Genomic DNA, 22,668 nt, shown 5'->3' on the forward strand with positions numbered 1-22,668 from the left:
TGCATGCAGACTACAGCTAGATGCTGCAATTTACAGATGTTCCCTGATCACCACATACAAGCAGGGCATCGGTCGATTCTAACTTGGCGGCTGAGCACAGAAAAGCCTCTCGTCCCCACGCAGATACTGCAGAGCACACAGCTCTGACAGATGACAGGCCAAAAATCTGTTCATTTGGAAGGAGTGAAAAAAGGTGTTCTCATGTTGAAGCTGAGTGATTTAATCTCGGCAGCCGCCCAAGAAGAGCGTGTGTGTGGGAAACGCTGAACTGACGTTAAAGTGCTGACTGAAGCTTGTGATAGTAAAGTAATTAGGATAGCTGCATTTTCCATGATGAATATCCCTCTGCACAAAATAAGGTCCTTGATTATAAGTTGCTGACCCTAAAATGTGATGTTGTTCTGAGATTGATGAAAAACGCTGGGCCATTTTTCTCATTGCAACTTCTAAAAACATCTTGACACAACTTTGCATTAATCAATTTCAGCCAATCACCCAAAAATAATGAACAACATTGAACCACGGATGCAACATCTTCCGCACAGAATGAAAGGAAAGCTTAAAATATGGTTGTTCTCTTCCCCCATACACAACTGCTTCTAATAACGGGACTAAAGTCTCACACATTACCAAATTAGTTCTATTCACTGATGAAGACTGAGCCTGGCCACATCGAATGTCGCTCACAGCTTCAGTTTTCTTCGCTGACAACACAATCTGGTAACTCGGCTTGAATTAGAGTTGGCACAGCCACTCTGAAGGGCGTACCAATCAGCGACCAGTGTGGCGCAAACCACATTTGTCCCACCCCTCCTTCACTGTGATTGGACAGGCTGGGGACAGTAAAAAAAAAAAATGAACCCTTAGTGACCAGAAACAAAACTCAGATCGTTATGCGTTCAACGCAGAATAAACACTCAGCATCTCGTCACGCTGCTTGAAGTTTAATACAAAACACCCAACAAAGAAGTCTGTGTTCAGGAAAAAAGCTGTGGAGACCATGGCGCCTGATAGTTGCAGCGTGTCAGTCGGTTTTAGCGCATGCTGATTGGTTAAAGTGAACACAAAGCCTACGCCAAGTAGGATGGAATATCTGCAAACAATTTCCTACAGGAGGGGGACCAGACCCCAAATAGTCTGGCAAATAGTAACTAAATCAGTAATCAGAGGTAGCTGAGAGAAAATTTGATGTAATATCTTTAACTAACCAGACGGTGGGATTGAAGCAGTGATGGTTTTCTTTTATTGGGCCTCATTCACTAACACTTTATAAGATTACATATTTCCTTACTGTCTACACACAAGACAAAATGCACTATTTATGGAGGATAAATGATGTGGGATCAAATCATTTATCCACACATCATGTGGCTGCGCTGAGGGAGCGGGATGCCATGCAGGAAATGTAGGAAGGAGGGAGGAAGGAGAGGCCGAGGGAAGAGAAACGGGGATCGGAGGAGAGGTTTACTGCAATGGCAGCTGTGGTATGGATAAATTATCATCATTTTACACGCAGATGTCTGATCAATATCTGCGGTCACAGCATGGGGGGAGAAACGGGAAGCAGTGAGAGGAAGAGAGTGGGATCCCAGGAAATAAGTCGGACGAAGAAAGCCAAAAAAAACAAATATGACAGAGAGATTGAAGCGTGAACATATGAACCAGAGGGAAAGAGGAGTGGACGAAATGCAGCCTTCAGGACAAATAACTAAATAATACAGTTACCTGTATTTACTAAAGGTTTGCGTGTGTAAAATCACATGCAAACTTCACACCAACTGCAAAAAAAAATAGTCCAAGCTGATTTACTAACGACGTGTAGTGAGGAGCGAGTCTTTCAAATGTGCAATTTAACACACATTGTCCATTTTGCGTGTTTGCCTGCATGCATTTGTAATATTGAGTGTTTCTACTTGAAGGGGCAACATACTGGGAGGGAACATACAAATAGAACAATTTAGCACCTGCAATTATATTTACTAAACATGAAAGTAGGAGTAGAAGTGATTGCATGTGTATTTTAGTAGGAGCGAAAGGGACGTATTAATCAGGTGCGCACGAGGAGAGAAGGCTGCTGTTATTATTGTGGTGAGAAGGAGACCCAGAGAAACCAAAGAATACGTAGAGAACGTGGTTTTACACCCGTGGAAACATTTTGGAGGTGACAGAGGGAAAATGTATTCAGACATTTCGTCTGTCCACAGTTGACATGTTTGAGTTAACTGAATGATGATTGACAGCCAACAACAAGGAGGAGCCACGCAATACCAGAAATAAAAAAAAACTTCTTACTACTCAGCACTTTCCTGACCCTGGGTCATTCCAGCGTATCGCTGCTTGCATATCCCACCCAGTCCCGTTATTCAGGTGTGCTGTCCCAGGTCCTGAATGTGTCCCGCAGAAATTCACAGATAGGATGAGATCAAATTGACCTGCTCATCACAGAAAGAGCTGGACCTGCTGCTCAGTGTTTGTTTGAAGCATCTCATCCACCGCCCTTCCTGTTTTATTTGCCAACGTTTTATTACAAACTGTTTCTTTTTGCCGAATATCTTGCCATCTTCTCATAATTATTTTCCCACAGAATTGATTTCCTCGCTGATAATCTCCTACATAGCGTTTTGTTCTTGCTGTATTGATATTTATTAATTCAGTTGGAACAGATTTCCTTTTCCTTTTGCGGTCGTTGTTTTTCCATGGCTGGAGTCACTTTAATACACGCAAAGACCTAATTTAAATACAGCGATTTTCACCTGATATCAGTGACGCAATTACTCTCAGTAAATCACCTACAACACGGGTGCAAAATAAATATGCAAACTTTTGGAATAAACACGCAATTTAGAACCCTTTATTTGAGATCTTAGTAAATCAGGCCCTTGATGTATAGACAGATTTAGAACTGTGATGTCAGTTCTACTTCTAATCTACACTATGTACCAGGAGAATGTTGTTTTTTTTTCCACTATGATTAACGACAGAGTGCTAAATTATAGTCTGTATTATTTTTTAAACTAATATAATTCCAATCTATTTGATATAGAGTAAGTCTCACCAATAGTTCAATGATCAGTGGTAGTGTGTTGTGATGATATGATTGTGTGATGTTATCATTTTATAAACTGTGGCCCAAATAAATGTTTCAAAGCAATTAAAACTAAGCATCACGTTACTGTGGGTTTTGTTAAATACATCTGATTGAGTTTGGTCTAATGGAAAGCACAACAGTGGCACACAGTTCACTGCACTGGAAATCAATTTGAATAATTTACATGAATTTGCATACATCTGGCATATTGTTACATATAAATATTGGAAAAAAAATATTGTAATTCCTGTTGTGATATTGTTCTCGCACGTGACAACTTTTAGACTACAAACACAAAAGGGCCGATATCTGGATATCACCAACTGAATAAAAAACACCTGGAAAAGAACAGTGAAAGTATTCATCCATTACTGTCCTGATTTCTTTTTGAATTCACCATCTGAGAGGAACTTTAGTTTGGTACCAGAGGAGAGTTGAAGTGCAGAAGCTCTCCTGACTGCGTTGAGTGAAGGTTAGAAAATGTTTTGTACACTTCAGCAGCAACCGGTCATTCAACAAGTGAGCGTCACCACCATACATCTACACAGTGACTGTCCGGGATCCACCAGAGCCCACAGCAAGCAATCAATGTTCCTCCATATCCTTGATCAGAGTGGCTCACTCCAGCCTGTGTGCCATAGCTTTTGTGCCCACTTAATTTTGTGTATACTGTGTAGAATTCAGATGAAAATTCATATAAAAGTCAAACTATTGAATATGTCAAACGTGAAAAGATAATCCGTTTCAGTGTTTTCATTTGCGTCTCATTTGCGTCTCATTTGAAATACATTTACTGTGATTTTATCAAGAGCAGTTCACCACACTGTACAGTTAGAGGCAATAGCTTTTACATTACATGAAAATATAGTCTTTGCTCCTCCAGTAACATTTCCTGGGAATTTTACAGGGAGATCTCATTCAATAATGCAAAGGTTCCAGGGGAAGCAAGAGGGACCAATAAAGTAGGTCACCGCCTGTCTGCTGGATCACAGGTCAGATGAGGACTCACTACTTTCAGGGGACATCACAGTCCAGGTGTAAACATGATCAATTCATGTTGAACCCTCATAGGGCTGCCTCTCCCACCACCCCAAAATATACCGAATATTTTTTACACAATCATCTTTTAGTGTGGACCCTTCAAAGCCCTGACATGTAATATATTGCTAGTTTCTGTGGCCTCACTCATACCTGAATAAATATTTGTCCGCTTGAATTTCTTATCTAAACGTCATATTAAGTGGTATTCATTAATCTGAGAAAGTATTTTTTGAAAATATTTTCTACCACTTTATTTCCAATATGAAGCAAATACGTTTATTTCCCCTACATGAGATTGTTACTTTAACTTTTTATTAAAGGAATATAATGTGAACTACAGTACCTTGTCAACTAATTATATTGACTGGAACATTTAAGGAGAACATGTGCAACTTGTTCAGTATTGTTATGAAGTGTTTTTTTTTTTCCTGTTTCCAACCAGCTGCAGAGGTAATATTAAACTACAGCAACAGAAAAACTGCATGTTGTAAGAGCAGTTTATAAAAAAAAAATGACTGTCTCTAGAGGAAGAAGAGAAGAAGATAAATATTTCCTTTATAAAGTTCTGGAAAAAAAAAAGGGGAGATTTATTCTTTGAACACTCGATCCAAGAACAAAACCACATGCAGTTCTGAACAATTGCGAAAAGTCTGAAAGATGAGTTTTCACACCGTCTTCCATCACACTTTTTCCACATGCACACTGTCAGCAAGCAGACTCACCTCTAGTCGGAGGTATTCACTTTGCTCCTTTGAGGTCAGGTTGAAGATGATGCTGCTGTGTTTACGGGTTCGAACCAGGACTTGGATCCAGGTCCTCCGGGCAGGCAGCGGGGACGCCAACTGGTAATGCACGTGACTGTGACCATCGAAGGAATACTCTGGGACCTCTGGTGTTGATACACATACACAAACACACATACACACAAAAATGGCAGTCGCAATTAGAATGAACACAATTACAATTTTAAATGCAAAACACAACACTTTATTAAGTTAGGACACTCGACAGTGACGACACCTCAGGTCACTTAAAATACATCAGGTCTTAAAGGCCCTAAATCTCGCCTAATATGCAGGGAGCTGGTTTCACGACAGGATATGTAAAATACACAAGATAGAATATGTATGTGTGGTTTAGCTCGGGTTACGCTTGGCTCTCCTTTCTAAGACCCATGTTCCCTGAAGTGGATTTTGAGCATGCCCGTCAGAGTAAACCAAGCACACCTAAAGTCTTCTCAAAGCCATTGTTCCATCTCATTGCATATGCAAGTTCAATTTTCCTCCATCCATTGCTTTCACACCTCCCCCTCTTTGTCTCTTTTCCATGAAACTTTGACAAACTTGAGCAGTTCCTCCTACTTGAAGGCAACGTCGCATCATTTTTTTTAAAGATTTCTTCTAGGCATGGAGAATGCAGCTGATCAGCCATGTCCTCTTGAAACTCCCAAAACTTCATCTTGTGTTTTACTGTGTTCATAAAGTTCACAGGGCTGTTTACATAGGATTTGTGAACATAAAAGGATAATAACGCAATACATTTTATACCAATAGTACAGTCTTCAGTACAGAAGACTGTGGAGAGCTACATTTTAGAAATTGGGATATTTATTGAATCCCTACTTTCCTTTCAAATGAACTGTTGTAGACAGCAAACACAGATAAAGGCTGAGACCAAAGGTTCCTGTGAAGAGGCAGCAGTGAGCTTTAGATGGTAACATAATGGTAAAAAATGGACTGTAGGATATCGTTGGATGGGTATGGCTGCATTCAAACGAAGCAGCAACCCACACAATGGTTTGTAAACGGCCATTTTGAAGCATTGAATTGGGCATTTAGGTCCATTTATATATTATAATTATATAAATTAATATTTTAGCCAGGGAGGAACGGGAGGTGGAGACTGAGAATTTGAAGACACCGTACCCACCCACCCAACCTGACTGCACTCATGTCAATCAAACCAGGCTCATTCCCATGGGACACGTGATCATATGTATGATACATGTTTATCACATGTTGCAACAAATGATAACATGGGAAAATATGTGGAACAGATGGGAATCTACGTAAGCTTCACACGTTACACCATGAACATGTTCCAAAACCACATGTTTACCGAGGGCAAAACGTGTGTCAGATGTGCATAATCACGTGATCACCTGAATTTTTGCACTTCTAAAGTTTATGTATTTTTTTTTGCAAGGGATGAAAAAAAAGTATTGACTGATGCCTTTTGAATGGGAGTGTATTGGAAACAGAGTCCTGTATTGGTTTCACTTTGCAGAACATGAGACAATGTCCGTTTTTATATAGACTCTTTCATTCCGATAGAACTGTTGCCCTTTGTAAAACAAAAGCATGTCTGCTTTTTATCATTTTATTGTTACAGCAAAATGTAAAGTAATCATCTTCTTAATAATACCTTAAACAACTGAACTGTAAACGTTTTTTTTATTATTTTTTTTTTTTAACATACACGGCAACGGTAAGGTGATATGTGCTTTTTAGAATTTAAACATCATTACTACACAGACCACAATTTTTTGCAAGACATGAACATTTTATGCAAAACAGACATGAAGGGGCTCTATCTTTAAGCAGAGTGGTGTGTGTGTGTGTGTGTGTGTGTGTGTTTTATTTTTATTTTTTTTGGGGGGGGGTGCAGTAGAGATGTAACAGGAAATAAGGGGAAGGAGAGGTTCTCAATCAGACTTGAACTGCGGTCATTGCATTTCATGTTCTTCATTTTAACTCCCCGAGCCAACAAACAATTTTTTTTTTCCTGTCTTGCCAGGTTTAGAGGCAGAATACAGAAAATGTTTGTTTGTATGTGTGTGTGTGTGTGTGTGTGTGTGTGTGTGTGTTTGTTGAACCGCAATTCAAAGATTGATTCATCAGTTACAAAAATCATCCATGTGTCCCCACTTGGTCACTGACTTCCCACCATGCTGCTTTATGAATCAAATCCTCTTCTGAATATGGAGTGATTAATTCACATTTGTTCATTCATGTATTCATTATTTCAGTCACCTACTGAATCATTAATTGTTTGTTTGTCTGCCCTACTGCTGGTTCTTAAAACTGTTCGACCTGCTTTTGTCATCATCTCAAAGAAGAACTTGTAAAAAAACAAGAAGAATAATGTTTTCTACAGGCAACAGTTGATATTTTGTACCAGCATGTTTAAGTCCAATCAGTGTCACCATGAGGTAGAAGACGAACCAAACCCAACTGTATAGCCTGGCAGAGTGTGCTGTTATCAGCAGAAAGCTTTAACTGAGGTGTACTCCTCAACCTGGAGGAAGTGTGCAATCGCAGTACAGGACCAGGGTCATTAAAGATCCCACCTCAGTCCAGCAACCGTCTCGTCCAACTGACTACAGTCAGGCAAATGCCTCCACAGCCGTAAGGCCAACACAGAGAAGCTCACAAGGAGCTATCTTGTTCACTTCATAAGGATCCTTAACTTGGGTGCTGCCAGGGGCCTGCCAGCTGCTCTCTGAGTAAAACAAAAATGACACCGCAGTAATCAAGAATCCTCAGAGAGAAAGGTAAACATGTGACCTGTTTAAGTTGCAAACAGAATAAGTGGCATATGCATAAAGGATGCCATGAAGAGGATGGCATTGTACAGTCTACCTTAATGGTACCTTGTTGGGAAAGCACTGAACAGCAGTGGGTGATAACATGGTTGCTTGGTTCAAACGTTGTCTGTAGTCCACTTCAGCTTCATTCTCTTTCACAGTTTAGGTTACTCATGTGCAAAATGGGAGATTCTCAACCTTTGTGTTTACAAGGATGTTCACAGTAAATTTGTGTCTGGTAGATTTGATACATTCTTGAAGACTAACACTTTACATGGCATATAATATAAATACATTAATAAAATAAAAGTTTACCTACTCAGCCAGCATCGCTGGAAACTGTGACAGGAAACGGTCTGTAACGTGCTCTGGAGCCTCATTTTTTTATCTGCTTGACCATCAAGTTTACTGTATATGTGCTATAAAGTTATCACCTTCTCAGGTCATTTGTATTTGTGACACTGCAATATGTATCACATATAAAATTCACGTTTTTCCAAATATGAAATATCTGCTCAGCTACTACCAATTTTGCTTTGTTTTCACGTGCTATAAGTCAGCAGAGTCAACAAGTATTTAGCTAAGGAGAACATTATCTTTTGGGTACACATGGATGATTTTATTTTGTTGTTGATGAATCCGTCAACCCCAAACTTTAATGCATAAGCCTAAAAAAAAATAGTTTGGCTTACCTTCTTCACACTGGTGTCCTGTGTATCCGGGCACACACTGGCAGCTGAAGGAGCCCCACTCACCGTGACAGCGACCCCGGTGGCCACAGGATGGATAGCCCATGTTGACACAGCTGCTATCGGTGGTCAGGCAGCCTGGAGAACTGGACTGCGAGTCAGCCGGGGTGCCCAAATCATACAGCTGAATGGAGGAGATAGAGGGCAGGAGATGGAAGGGTCGTAATTATGTAGAGAAGATGAGAGGAAAAGAAAAGGTAGAGGAAGGAGAGATATGACGGGAAATTAAAATAAACAACGAAATGATGAACAAAGAGGAAAAGAAAAAACAAAAAGAAAAGAATACGAGTACAGTACATTAATGGAAAAAGAAAAGGGAACAGAAAGAAAGGGGAGAGTAAAGCTGAGACGTGAAGATTGTAATCGGACAAGTTGCCAATAAGTAAATAGCTTACAAAAAGGTAAAGTGACAGCAGAGAAAAGGGACGACGTAGGACAGACCGATGAGGGAGTCGGTAAGCCAAAAGGGGTGTGAGAGTTTTCAAAGGAAGAAAGGAAAGTCAAACAGAGAGTCTCAGAGACTCTCACTGAGATGAAACCAAACACTGGACCAGTCTTCTTATGGACCAACAGCATGGCCGGCTGCTCAGAAGGCTGAACGGACGGTGGATACTTGTATGCCTGAATTTGTTTTCCTCATCAAAAAAATGCCCTGAAGAACAATAAATTCAATCTCCTCTCTGCCTAACCTAAACTTTATGAGTTCAGTTGGTGCTGCGGCAAATGGAAAGAATTGTACAAGCTGATCATCAGGGAGCTGCTGATTGGCTCTGACCTCTAGCAAAGAGGCATGGTATTGGTTGCTGACCTTTAAATGCTACAGCTCTTCTACTTGCTGGGGTTCGGTCTGATCATGTTGATTGCTAAGGAACGAAACACAAACCTCAGCAATCAATAAAATAAAACCACAATGGTTTGTCTGCAATTGATTTGAATGTGCATTTGTGTCAATGTGGTGTGTGTGTGTGTGTCTGAGCAAAACACTTGGGCTGATATATGAGTCAAACGCAAATATACACCTGCTGCATAAATTATAATATGTGGCTTGAGCTAAGGAGAGTGTCACACCCCCACACAGAGTCTGTCCTGATTAAAGTCAGGTGTTGGGAACAACACCGTCTGATACAAAGTCTAAAAGCCTTCAATAAAACTGACTTAAAGACTTGAAGACTTGAAGACTCTCAGCTTCAGTTTGGCTCTATGCAAATGAATGGGTGACATCACTGTATCCAAAACTATCTTCATATATAGTCTGTGGTTATCTGTGCAGATTCTCAGTCATCCAGGTCATGATTTTCAAGAACAGGTTTGTTAACATGCCCAAATGGCCATAGAGGGAAATGAGCAGATCAGGATGATTCAGATGAAGCTTCAATTTTGTTGTTGTTGTTGTTTTACACTAAAACACCACACCAGAGGTTCACCATTACCTACCAGTCCCCTACACAAACAAACTGAGCTCCTTATATACACCTGCTCACTCTAATTAGCCCAGACATACCATCTACAGGTAATTATATATATCAACAATTAATATGTACAATACCTATTTACATGACCCAAAGATATCAATAATAATTGACAAATATTTACATTTTCTATAAATAGAGGAAATTATCAATCCATAATTTACCTAAATAAACAGAGCAACACATATCTCTACTTCCCCCCTACCCGCTTCCTGTGGTTGGTTCTTCCCGGAACTATAAATGCGTGCACGAGCCCCCAGGGAATTGTTTTGCCCTAACACCCTGGGAAGAGAAAACAGGCAGAGGGGAGTTGTTGCCATTTTTAAACTAACTTTTATCTTTAGCTTGGCAATACATACGTATATACTCTGTTGTTCTGATACATAACTAATTGGACATCATCACAATCAAGGCTGTTCAATCAGGCACTCGCTGCACTTGTCTATTTGTTTGTTCCCTGGGAGAACAAAAGGAACAACCCAATGTCCCAGCTGTGCAGATGGCTCCCAGCATCTACAGTCTAACAATAAAATACAGTTAATAAAATTGTGTGTGCTCTCTTTGGCATCTTTATCACACCACGTCTCATAAATAATGTCTAAATACAGCATAGGTAACGGCGGTGTGTCATTACAGGGTGAATCAAAGGCAACTGGTTTGGTAGGAGATGCTTGAAGACGTTTGCAGGAGGAGGTGAAACATCTTCAAACATCTACTTCTAAGTCCAGGTGCCTTTGATTAAACTGCTCTTGGATCCTAACGGTTATAATGTGTTAAACGGGCAGTCTACCACGTTGTTCTAACATTTGTCGTTGTGGATCTGAGATCATGTGTAATCAAAGGTGCAGTTTTTCTCAAATGTTGGCAGTTCTCTTGAGCCACTTCAGTCTGCCTTGTTGAAGTTACTGCATTATGCTGTTAATAGAAACTCAACACTTTAAAAGCCCTCAGCCCTTTCAGTGGACAGAAACCCATATTTTAACAAGGCTTTTATCGTGAAACATTTGCAGTAATATGTTGTGACTGAAATCGGGACAAAGCTCTTTAGATGAGTAATCCAGAAAAAAAAACATTGAAACCGTAGCGTAATCATACTGATGACCTTATTAAATTAAAATGATGGAAATCTAAAGTGTTGACAATTGTATGTGAAGTTGCTACCATAGAAAAAGGGGTCATACAAAGTTAGAAGCAAGCCTCAACTTAACTGTGTATGTGTGTCACAGTTGCGCTCCAGTTCATAAAGATTTCCATTTCCATTTCCATTAATTTGTCACCCAGTAGTTTTGATTTCACTTCAGAAAGGATTTTATCTACAACCATGTTTCCCCGAAAATTGGGACACTGTGTAAAACATAATTATTCTTAAATTGTTGCACTATTTGCCCATGGGAGTGGTAAACCTGTCAACATCTTCAGAGACTCTTCCTCTTTTAAAGGCTCTTTTTATACCCAGTCATGTTACTGATCGGTTGCTATTTAAGTTAATTAGTTGAGATGTTTCAGCAGATGTTTTTTTTTTTTTTTTTATCTTTACACAACTTTTCCAGCCTTCTGTTGCCCCCGGCCCAATTTTTTTGAGATGTGTTGCTGGCTTCAAATTTAAATTGTGCATATATTTTTTTTATAAAAAAAAATAAAATGTCTCCATTTGAGCATTTGATGTGTTGTCTTTAGTTTATTTTCAATTAAATGGGTTAAATCATTTGAAAATCATCACATTCCATTTTTTTTTCTTTTACGTTTTACATTTTTACTGCGTCCCAACTTTTTTGGAAACAGGGTTGTAAAATTGCTTCCTTTGTGTGCCAGCCAAATGCAAATGTCATGTAACATCTAGATCACAGTTTTCCCTAAACATAGACATACTTTGCCTTAACATATATTCTGGTAAAATGACTTTTTTTCAACACAGGTTGAGAATGTTCCTATAACGTCACTTGTATGTCAAACCTTTTGCTGAAAAACATCAACTTTGACTCAAAGCCATTAGTCCAACTGCTGTAACTGAAAACTTTCATACCTAAAAATGGAGGGACAGATGTGTCAAAACCTCCCAAAAAACTTAAAGCAGTCATGTTTGTCATATTACAGGCACTGACACGCAAAGGGAAACAGATGATGTTGCTATAGCAATGGATGACACATTAGCACACTCTGTGCTAATGTAAAACCAACGCCACAGGAGAAAATTAAGAGCAAAAAAAAAGCATACAATGCCCGAACATGTCCATCAATAATATTAATCATCAGTACGCCTACTGTTGCTTGCTCTTTGGAGATTTATTATCCTCATGTCCACCCACACACATCATGCAGATTTCTCTCATTAGTACACAGTGTTTGTGCAGCCTCCTGCTATGTCTCCAACAAAGGTAAACCCCACTAACTCCAAGCCTTTAGCACTGCAGAGAACCTTATATCCATCTATAGCCTCACTCTGGAGATTCAACATCCTAATAGAGCTTTCAAAAGGCCTACTGAATGAATACACATAAATTGTGTTTATGGAGTCAATAGTTCTGAAAGCCACACTCACCCCCCCCGGAGGCCCTGTGGCCCTAACACCTAAACCAGACTACTGGACAAAGCTTATTAAACTAACTGCCTGGTCAAGGTTGTTTTTCACATGAGCATGGCTGTCAGCGAAAATAACTGCTCTTCACTACTAAACCACTGGGTTGTTACCCGAATGCACAAACTTGTGATGAGTCCTTCCAACATGATAGGACCAACAGAAGAAAGGAAGAAAACAAGTGTACTCACATTCCACCGTAAGACATCATTAAGGAGGGTTGTCATTAATGCAATCATATTTAAAAAAGACATTTGCATCATTAGTGTAAAAGTCACAAATGCAGATGAATAATTGGATTTCTATTTCAGTAAATGACAGGCTGTGTTTTGGATTTAATGAAAACTGGTCCTGTTATTACAGTTGTGCTAATGTTAGAAAGAGAGAGTGTGTGTACAGTACAGTATCAGAGCGAGTGAAAAATGCTTAATTATAAATGTGTCGGTGCCGGAGAAGAACTCATTAAATGGAACCACTATCGTCCAGAAGTGACCGATAAGTTGAGTAGTAGAAGACTCACATTATTGAATTCTATTATTTGTCTGGCACGCGTGTCTCATCAATTAACTCAGCAGCCCAAGTGTATTAAAGGCTCATGTGTAGCAGTGTTGTTTGGTTGACTTTGTTGATCTGCTGTTAAGACTGTCCAAGTTTCAGCTGTGCTCCTTCTTGTTGTTTACTGATAACTGACTCATACAGGATTTGTTTCCTTCATAGCCAACCACTTAACTATAACAATAAGCTGTTTTCCGCTGTCGACTGCTGCTTAAGTCACCCACCTCAAGACACAATAACCCACTGTAAGCCTACTTTTAATTGATTTCATTTAGTCTTAGTCCTTTCATCCACACACATGCACACTTTACGATAGTGACCATAACCCAGACAATAGCAGAGCTGTTTGACACTAATTCTCACAATACAATAGTCACATAACACACTGAGTTGCTGTTGTGATTCATATAATTTCACAACTATTTGAGAACAATACAGTCTTTAACTGCACAAACCATTCATTCAACATCCTCCACTTGAACATTTAAAGACTAGTCTTCTCAGATCCGCTCCTGCCAGTAGGTACTCTTTTCTCGTATTTAATATGAAGTGGATTGAAGTCACCACTGCAGTGTTCAAGGCCGGTGCAGATCCTACTGGGGCAAAAAAATACCCTGTCAAAATGTCCACTGCCTCTTTAGAAAGTGTCATAAAAGAAAAGGATCCCTGTTTAGTTCACACTCACCTCCCACTTGTATAGAGCATACAACAATGCCATGATCAAACTGAAAAGGAAGCGGGCAGTTTATGACAGGTGTACATTAAGTCTAAATCACAATTGTCACTTTAAATAGATGCAAGCAATATGAGAATATGATGTTGGCATTAGCAGCGAGTAACACAGATAATATATTAAAGAGTAATAAGTAACACCTTAGTCACTGGAGCAGGAAGTCAAACATCTTTCAAGCACTAACATTTAATTTCAAATTTTCTGCCGTATGAGTTTTGATGATCAGAGAAGTCACATCTGACAAAGTCTGCTTCTTTGGGAATCCAGTCTGAAAAGACTGACATTTAATTCTAAATACCAGTTACATCAGGCAAAACTCAACCGCTTTGGACTGACAGAGGCAACACTTATCACTAAGTCACAGGTTTATTTCATCTCAAGTGAAAATTTGCAGCAGAAAATACAATTATGACTAAAATTGAGTGAGCTCACACAAGCCTATCATACCAGAGGCCTGTGTTCACACAGAAATGATTTGGGTTTAGTTTGGGTTGGGTTTGGATGGTCATGGTAGAGCATGGAGTTCTTGACTTTTTAACTCCAACAGAGCAGCAGCAGGCTACTTGAAAGTCTTCACTTTAAGTCAGAAAAGGTTCATACCATTTCACTCTTGGAGTGCGTGTGTGTAGTATTTGAAAAAAGCTTTGAGGTTACAGTTAAAAGCATACAAAAACATATCTTACATAGCACAAGGGTGCTGTGAATGTTGAAACCTGTTATTAATCCATTTATCAGCAAGAGTGCAGGTGTGAGTTTGAGTATGGCCAAATGCTGGTGTGCTAATGGTTGTGTGTTTGTGTACGCCGGGGGGTGTGTGCCATGAAGTGTGTTACCTTGCTGTCCACGATGAGGTTGCGGATGCAGCCGGTGAAGTGTTTGTGCTGAAGCTGAGGGTAAATGTAGGGGATGTCCTCGTTCACACCACCGAGCTGGAGCACCTGACTGATGTTCAGGTGTCTACAACAGACACAGAGAGGTATGGACATACACATGGAACAAAAGGCACGACTGATGCTTGGAGCCTCGTACGCATGTCACATTGAGTTATCATTTAACAATCTGAGAATGAAATGCACAAAGCGGAAGTGTTCAAATTTGGAGTGATGCAATTTGATTTATTTTTTTTGAAGCCGCTGCTTTAGCTTTTAATTGTTTTATTCTAATCAGTTTTCCAACATTTAAAACAGTGACCCAAACATGTCAAAAATAAATAAAATCTGATGGTTTATTTTGATTCTAAGAAATCAAAGACTAAATGACTTCATAAACGCGTTAGAAATATATATTAACCTTAAGTAATTTGTTTGCCACTTGCAATGGAGTATGCAGTAAACACAAAACTGACATATCATCATTATATTAAAATGCATGTGTTAGTAATAAGTTGTCTATTAATACACCAAGCAGATGTTCGCAATCACTTGATAAATGGAAGTCGGAAAAAGGAATGATATGAGTGCAAAAGCAAAAACATTTACGGGCTGTATATCGAAATAATATAAATCTATAGATTAGTGTTGCTTAGAAAATAATAATATTATATATATAGTATGAGCCCATGTCCAAATAGTATGGCACAAGAATAAACGTCTATTCATGTTCTATCAGCAAAACTTAAGTTTTGTCTTAAATGTAAATATTGTAGCATTTTGTGACTCTGATCCAATTTAGTTGTGATAATCATGCAGTTGTTTGACAATTGTGACAAAGATTATTGGTAAACTTTCACACATTTGCATTCAAAATAAGAAAATGTAAATATGCTGATTGAAATCTAATTAAGTAACTCTGAAATCTCCCTTTCAAAAAGTCACACCTGCCTTTCGGAATAACAGGTGCATATGTGCCCGTTGAGGTGTGTGTGTGTGTGTGTGTGTGTGTGTGTGTGTGTGTGTGTGTGTGTGTGTGTGTGTGTGTGTGTGTGTGTGTGTGTGTGTGTGTGTGTGTGTGTGTGTGTGTGTGTATACCTGTCAGTGTTAGGTGTAACACCCGTCACTTCACAGGACGAGTGGTCCTCGGTGGTCAACCAGCTGCCCAGACCCTCCATCTCCATCACAGCTGCCCCTGAACATCGATCCAGGGTGAAACGCACTTCCTGAAAAAAAAATAAAAAAGGGACATGTTGTCGAGACCTGACATCATCACAGAAAACAAATACACTATTAAAGCCCCTGGTTCTCTGCATTCTAATGAATGTACTTCATGTTGCTGTCAAGTGGTCTTTTAGCCCTATTTCTATTAGTGGAGCAGCGTCTGACTCGCATATGTTTTATGAGTGTTATGTCGGCAGCTGTCTCATGTTTTAGTGATATGTTAAGCTGTTCAATATAGCTATGAATATATAAATATATATATATATATGCACAGATTTACAACAGCCTGACAGCCACGTAAAAAAAAAAAAATATATTGTTCCTATGACTGATAAATGAACTGTTAAACCTTCCTTTGGAGGCTGACAGTTAAATGAAGGTGAATTCAGTTAAGGAGCCGCACACGAAAACAAAAACAGAAACGGGTAAGAAAAGAAGAAAAGAAAGTGAAAGGCTCGCTGGGAGTGCAAACACGATTTCACATATTAAACAGGAACTTAACAAATAAAGCAAAAAAAAACTTCACAACCTATTTCCAATCAACTAAATCTTATTTTTGTCCATTGGTTAACTCTATTAACTCTAATCTGGTCTGTTTTTAATTACAGTAAAACAAAAAATCTTACATGTGCGGTACATGACAGCACACATGGTGAGATGCACATGGTTATTAAAGGAGTGTCAATTACTGAAACACAAGTACCTTTTTGTATGTTTGCAATACAAGCTCATAATCTTGACAGAAAACAGCAACAATATTGTTACTGTTATGCTCAGTATGTTTAAAGAGTTTTTTATTTTCTATCAGATATACAAAGTTATAAGTTAGTGACATATGCTGGCTTGGAAACATTGAAAAAAACATTTTTGTAATTTGGACAATGCTGGTTAGACATGATTAATACACATACTGAGCTCCATGAAAGAACATTTTTGTGTCGCAAAACATTGTCATAAATTGCTCTTTTAAACCTGCTGGACACCAACTGTTTATGAGTAGATTTCATTCTGAGCCTAAACACCAGCGAATTGCAATAAGGCGACCTCCTCTACTCCATTTCTGCAGTTTTGTTGACTGAAATGTTACATTCCTACGGAGTAACAGAAATTCTCACTGTAAAAGCTTTACGTCCTGCTGGTGGAGATGGAGACTCGTAAAGACGCTGAAACTGCTAGAGGGGGATGTTTTCCAGAAAACTAATTTGCTGGACAAAATACGGTAAGAAAAAAAAAAATAAAAAAAAAATTGTGTACTTACGGTTTAAGTATATTTTTACGTTTTGCAATAACTTGACATCATGTCATTTGTGCTGCTTCAAAGTTTAAATTTGAGTTCAAATCAACAGGAGGTACATGTGCAGCTAATAAAATATATCAGCTGTGTCAGCTAATTGCTCAGAGGAATCACTGAGATTGATGATATCAAATAAACAATGGTTGTTTGTAGGATTAATACATGCTCTATACATCAACACCTTACAGCATTATGATAACAATGTATGCTTTTTATGAGTTTCCACGTTGTGGTTTAAGGTGCCCTCTTTTATCTATGTTTCCTTGAGACAATGACCTAATATTTCCACAGTGTGTTGTTGCATGATGTTCATGTAGTGTTCAGTTATATTGTCAGAAAAACACTGATCCTGATTTTTGGCTGCTAAATTTGATTGTAAATCTCCAGACAGCAGCACTTTCCTTGCTGCTTTTCATCTCCTGCTGTGACACAATCAGGTTAGATAAGCTGCTGCTGACAATTCAGGACAAATTCATAGATTCACATGTGATTTAGAATAATACAGTCGTGATGCCGAATAATCCCCAATATAACAACAAAAGCCTTGATGCATTCTAGTATTCATGCAAATCAGAATAATGCTATTGCATTATCCACAAGGCACGGCGCATGCATTTGTTTGTCTGCTTACAGTCTCAATATTGAGCGAAGGCACTCTATGTTCAGACGCGTGCTGATTTGCAGCTGACCCTAAAGCTGTTTTCCTTCCATTTCAAATAAATTAAACAAACTGAAAAGATGGAACAAAACTGGTGTGCTTTGTCATGACGGTTCGGTACAGAACTTGGTAAAAGAGTTTGGTAAAAGGCAGAAATTGCACACATTTCAGAGGCAGACGAGTGGAAAAGGTAAGCTTGCTGATGGCATGGCTCTTCTTCAAATGGTTAGCCTGCACTAAGGGTAGTGTACACAGTGATTGTTAAGGGGGTTTGGGGGAAAACAGCTAAATGAAGCAATTAAAATCAAAGGTGACACACAGTAAGTGTAATTATTTAATTTTAGGTTTAAAGAGACTTTTGAAAAAGACTTGTTAGAAATGCGACTCAGCCTATTGCTCTCACTGAAGAGGCCCTCCATGAGATGAGTTTGGGATGCTGGGATGAAAGAAGGCTGAGACGCAGCCAGTCCAGCTGCATTTAGGTGTCCTGAGCTCACAGTGATACTGTGAAGCTCGAAGCTTCCAGGCTGGTTTATATCAAAGCCTCTAAAAATAGGATCACCAACTGTCTTGTTGATATTTAAGAGGGGGGGGGGGGGGGGGGGGGGGGGGGACGGTGTGAATCCCTGGAGGTGAGAGGAGGCAGGCAGTTCTCAGTGAAATGAATATTATCTTAATTTCACTCTAATTTAATTCACTTGAAATTATCCTGGGCAGAGAATGTCAAAGGAGGGGGCTATTGCAACCATTCGTCTCACTCTTACCACAATTATCTCCCTTTGTACTGTAAAGTTCAGACAGTTTTATAATACCTAATCTCTAACATCTTCCCCATTCGGATCCCTGGGAAATAGACATATTAATTAGGCTTCTATGGAGCCAAATGGATGATCGTCAGAGTCTATGATATGAAATAACTATGCAACCTCAGTTGTAAGGTTAAACATGTAATAATGTTCATCTTTCACTACAAAGACAGAAATCACCAGTTGAACAAGTTGAATGGGATGAGAAGGTTTAGTTTGAAAATGTGACATGTTGTTATTGTTGGCAATTATTACTCCAGTGTAGTGGAGCTAAGTGGGACCTCTTGCTGATGTTCAACTCGTCCCGAATGCCAGGATCAATGTGCAGTCTAACCACCCATTACAACTGAGGCTTGGGCTGCATAAAACATGCATTCACATTAATGGTGTAAAATAACTTCCATATGTAAATGTTGTAAATACCAACATCAATATTGCCAAATCATACATAATGTATTTTCAGGCATGTCACATACAAGATGTAAAAGTGAACAACAGGACCCACTTGTTTTCTGCATCAGATTCACTACATATAACATATAGAGTGATTTATACAAAATATTTCATTCATGTTGGTATTTCATTTGATTTTAGATTTTTTTTTTTCCCAACTCCATAAATAAAAGCTTACTACGAAAGCAAAAACATGTTAAACACAACCTCATCATCTGTGCATTATTAGGAGAAATGATGGAGTCTGCTAGACCTTTGAATAGAAGTCACACTACCTCTTTGCTTTTTCAAGGTGGAGAGTCCCATTTAAAGCATGTTACTCTTACATTGTAAAGGGTACCAAACACACTGCTACAGTGATACAGATTGTCAGATTGAGTTTTGTTTTTTTCCAAAAGCAGCTGACCAAATATGTATTATTGAGCAAAGTTGAGTTGTTAATTTTGGTTTGGGGCTCCAGTCATATCACAAATGGATTTTCTTTTCACTTGTGCCTCATTGTGCATCTTGACTGGGCCAAGAAACATTCAGGTTGTGTATTACACACAATTTCACATTATAAATGTAACTACCAAACCAGGATTCATTCAGGACTACCTGAGGGCTGCAGGGTGCAGCTGAGGCCAAGGCCGTGGGTGGATGTTCAGTGAGTGTGGAGATGCTGCTTAATCAGGCCAAAACATTTAAAGTTCAGCAATACAACTATATTCAGTTAGTAGTTTATTAGTTTCTTTTACCTCATAAACACAAGCAAATTCGGTTCTAGTTGTCTGTACTTTATACATTAAATCTGTGATTTCTGCAACCTCAAACAACACAAATAGGTATTTACATAACAGCTGCTAAAATATACCTGCTAAATAATAATTACTAGCAAAACTGAAACTAGTTATATCCTTTAATTGTTTTGAAATGTTTTAGTTAGTATGGATGTGAAATGGATGATTTTTTAATGAATCTATACATTTCAAAATTCTAACCATCATATATTAACTTAAGATAAAACATTTTAATGGAAGATATTTTTTTTTACAGATACAAAATGTGAAACTGGGAAAAAAAAAAAAAAAAAAAAAAAAAAAACATGCCAGTATGGCACAGTGACAATATACTTGGATCTTACTTGCTAAATAAAAGGCGGTTGGTGTTAAATGGATAAAGTGTCCCACCTTGCTGTTGCTGCGGACATCCAGCCGATGCCACCGTCTGTCTGCCACGTTTACGTTGCCTGGCAACTGGAGCACCACTGTGCCGGAGCCATGGTTGATTTTCAAGGTGGGGGTCCCATCTATTAGCTCTGGATGGAGAGAGAGAATGAGGATAGAGGAAAGGGTTGGTGAGCGATGAGTTACTTTCTTGGAAACCATTAGGTTTTCAGAAATGAAAAGATCTGTTGACAACCAATACTTGGTGCTGGTATTAAAGTCTCTCAAACCTCACTGAAACCACTATAGCGCGCTAATATGTGCCAAAGAATGAAGAAGTGCATGACATGTCACATATTAAAATCCCCTTCCAATGAAAATCAAGTTTTTAACCTTGTTAATGTGTCATGTGGAGTTTTGTTTATATGCTAGAAGACATATTATGAGTGAAAATAAGCAGTGAATGCCATGGCTGAGCACATTACCACTTTGGAACTGCAGTGACAGTCTCTGAAACACAGATTCGAACAGCCAGAGTTTACTACATCACATACCTGAGGAACCAATGCGATACTTGCAGGGTGGGGCTTTACATAAAATCAAGCTGCCAGCTCGAGCTGCAGGTGAGCAGGAAATAGAAAGCAACCAGGAAAGCAACTAAAACAGATTTCACACTGATGGTCTGGTGCATAACATACCAAATTGCTAATGTTGTCTTTGTATATTAGCTTTAATGAGGATTACTGCACAGAGGCTGTTGTGATGTGTGTGCTTTCGCATTTCATGGCAGTCCAAAACATCAGGCAGACGTTATTACATTTTCTAACTTACTCAAATGGGAAATTAAAAGTTAATGAAGTGGTTAAGACTGTTTGTGTGCTTTGCACCACATGTAAGGAATTGTGGGAACCCATGTCTACCAACCAGCACTGGCAATCCATCAAAAGACACATAACACTGAACACTAGGTATCTGAGTGTTTGTGCTTACCGGAGCGGCTGACGTGGCTTCTCACTTCATGCTACAGCAGCTTATATCTACAGACCACATCTGATCAGTCAATTTATGGACTGTCGAGAACAGGCTTTCTATTACGGCCATCAATTGATTTATTTTTAGTTCTCTAATAGTTCTCAGAGGGTGTTCAAAGATTTCCCTGGGTCTATTTTTACATTACATCAAAAAGAATAAAACTAAAATTATTTTATTTTGGTTGCTGTCACTTTTATTGCCAATGAAGAGTCACCATCAGGAACTGTTTTGTCTTACACAATCTGTTGTTGTATTGCACAGCAGTCTGGATAAGGTCCTTTTGAATGTTTCTATGGCCCGCAATTTTGGCTGCACCATCGACGTATAAGGATAGACTATCTCTAAAAGTAACCTTGGCGACAGAATATGAGAATCGAGGAAACCCCAGGTGTGTGCCAGTGACAACATGGGGTGTGAGCAAGTGGCAACAAAAAACATCCAAGCCTAGGTTTTGGATTTTGGACGGCGAACATCTTCCTGGTCCCGAGCAGTTTGGAGCCAACAGTGACCATATTTGGATGAGCTGAGGGAGAGCGAGCGGTAGATCTGACTTGATCTGGTTGGAAACCTGGCGAAACTACGTCCCTTCCACCAATACCCGTAACCTGACTGCACCACAGGCCTGTCAATCAAACAGAAATGAAAAGCACAACTTTTTGAGGCTTATTTTCTAATTAATGTCAGGATTATTTTTAGATAAACCGCCAGAAAACTAATTAGAAGGAGCGACTTTAGTTAACAACACCAAAATAAATGTTATGAGAGAAGTTGAATGGGAGGCTTTTTGGAGCCAACCACTTGGTAGTATTGCAGCTTAAGGCACTTCCGCAGTGGCCTAATTTTTCAGACCTGGAAGCTACGTCCACTTTTATATACAGTCTTTGGGTGTGTGACAACAGGATTTAATTCGCTCTTCACCCACCCTTTGCATCACGTTGCTGTGGGCTGGCCACAACAAACTCAAATAACTAAACTAACAAAGAGCTTCAGAATGTTTTTTTTCTAACCATAGAGACGTACACTTGATTGTGAAAACTGACAATATCAAAGTGAATAGACTGACAGGCATCTATTTTTTACTTCCACCTGCAACAATAAGCCAATGCACTGTCTGGAAATTATGTCTGGAATTGTTTACAATGATACAATCAAAGTAAAAGAAAACGGATGCACTACATGACTGTTGTATTCCATATTGTAATATATCTATTACCTTACACTGTTATTCCTACTGAGGTTGAATAGCCCTTCTTCCACCTTTTTGTTAGTCCACACTCTATACTTCCTGTGGCAGTGAGGACAACAAGTATACTTTTGGAAAAGTATAAGCACAATAGAGTAATGCATTTACAATTAATTGAAGAAATATGGACGAAAGAAATGTGACTTCA

The 22,668-nt window shown here is 39.0% G+C and overlaps 1 protein-coding gene across 1 annotated transcript in view; it reads right to left on the minus strand.

The window, feature by feature from the left end:
• LOC138213088 (neural-cadherin) overlaps positions 1-22,668 on the minus strand; it is a 258,811-nt gene that overhangs the window by 46,491 nt on the left and 189,652 nt on the right. The window contains exons 28-32 of the mRNA XM_069173941.1: positions 20,270-20,397; positions 15,764-15,891; positions 14,630-14,753; positions 8,408-8,588; positions 4,852-5,018 (exon numbers count right to left, since the gene is read on the minus strand). Of these exons, the coding sequence (XP_069030042.1) occupies positions 4,852-5,018; positions 8,408-8,588; positions 14,630-14,753; positions 15,764-15,891; positions 20,270-20,397 (728 nt within the window). The remainder of the gene's footprint in view (positions 1-4,851; positions 5,019-8,407; positions 8,589-14,629; positions 14,754-15,763; positions 15,892-20,269; positions 20,398-22,668) is intronic.

Source organism: Embiotoca jacksoni, unplaced genomic scaffold (assembly GCF_022577435.1).
Source record: "Embiotoca jacksoni isolate LCO1_2020_lvr unplaced genomic scaffold, fEmbJac1.0.p SCAF_6, whole genome shotgun sequence".
NCBI classification, from domain to species: domain Eukaryota; kingdom Metazoa; phylum Chordata; class Actinopteri; family Embiotocidae; genus Embiotoca; species Embiotoca jacksoni.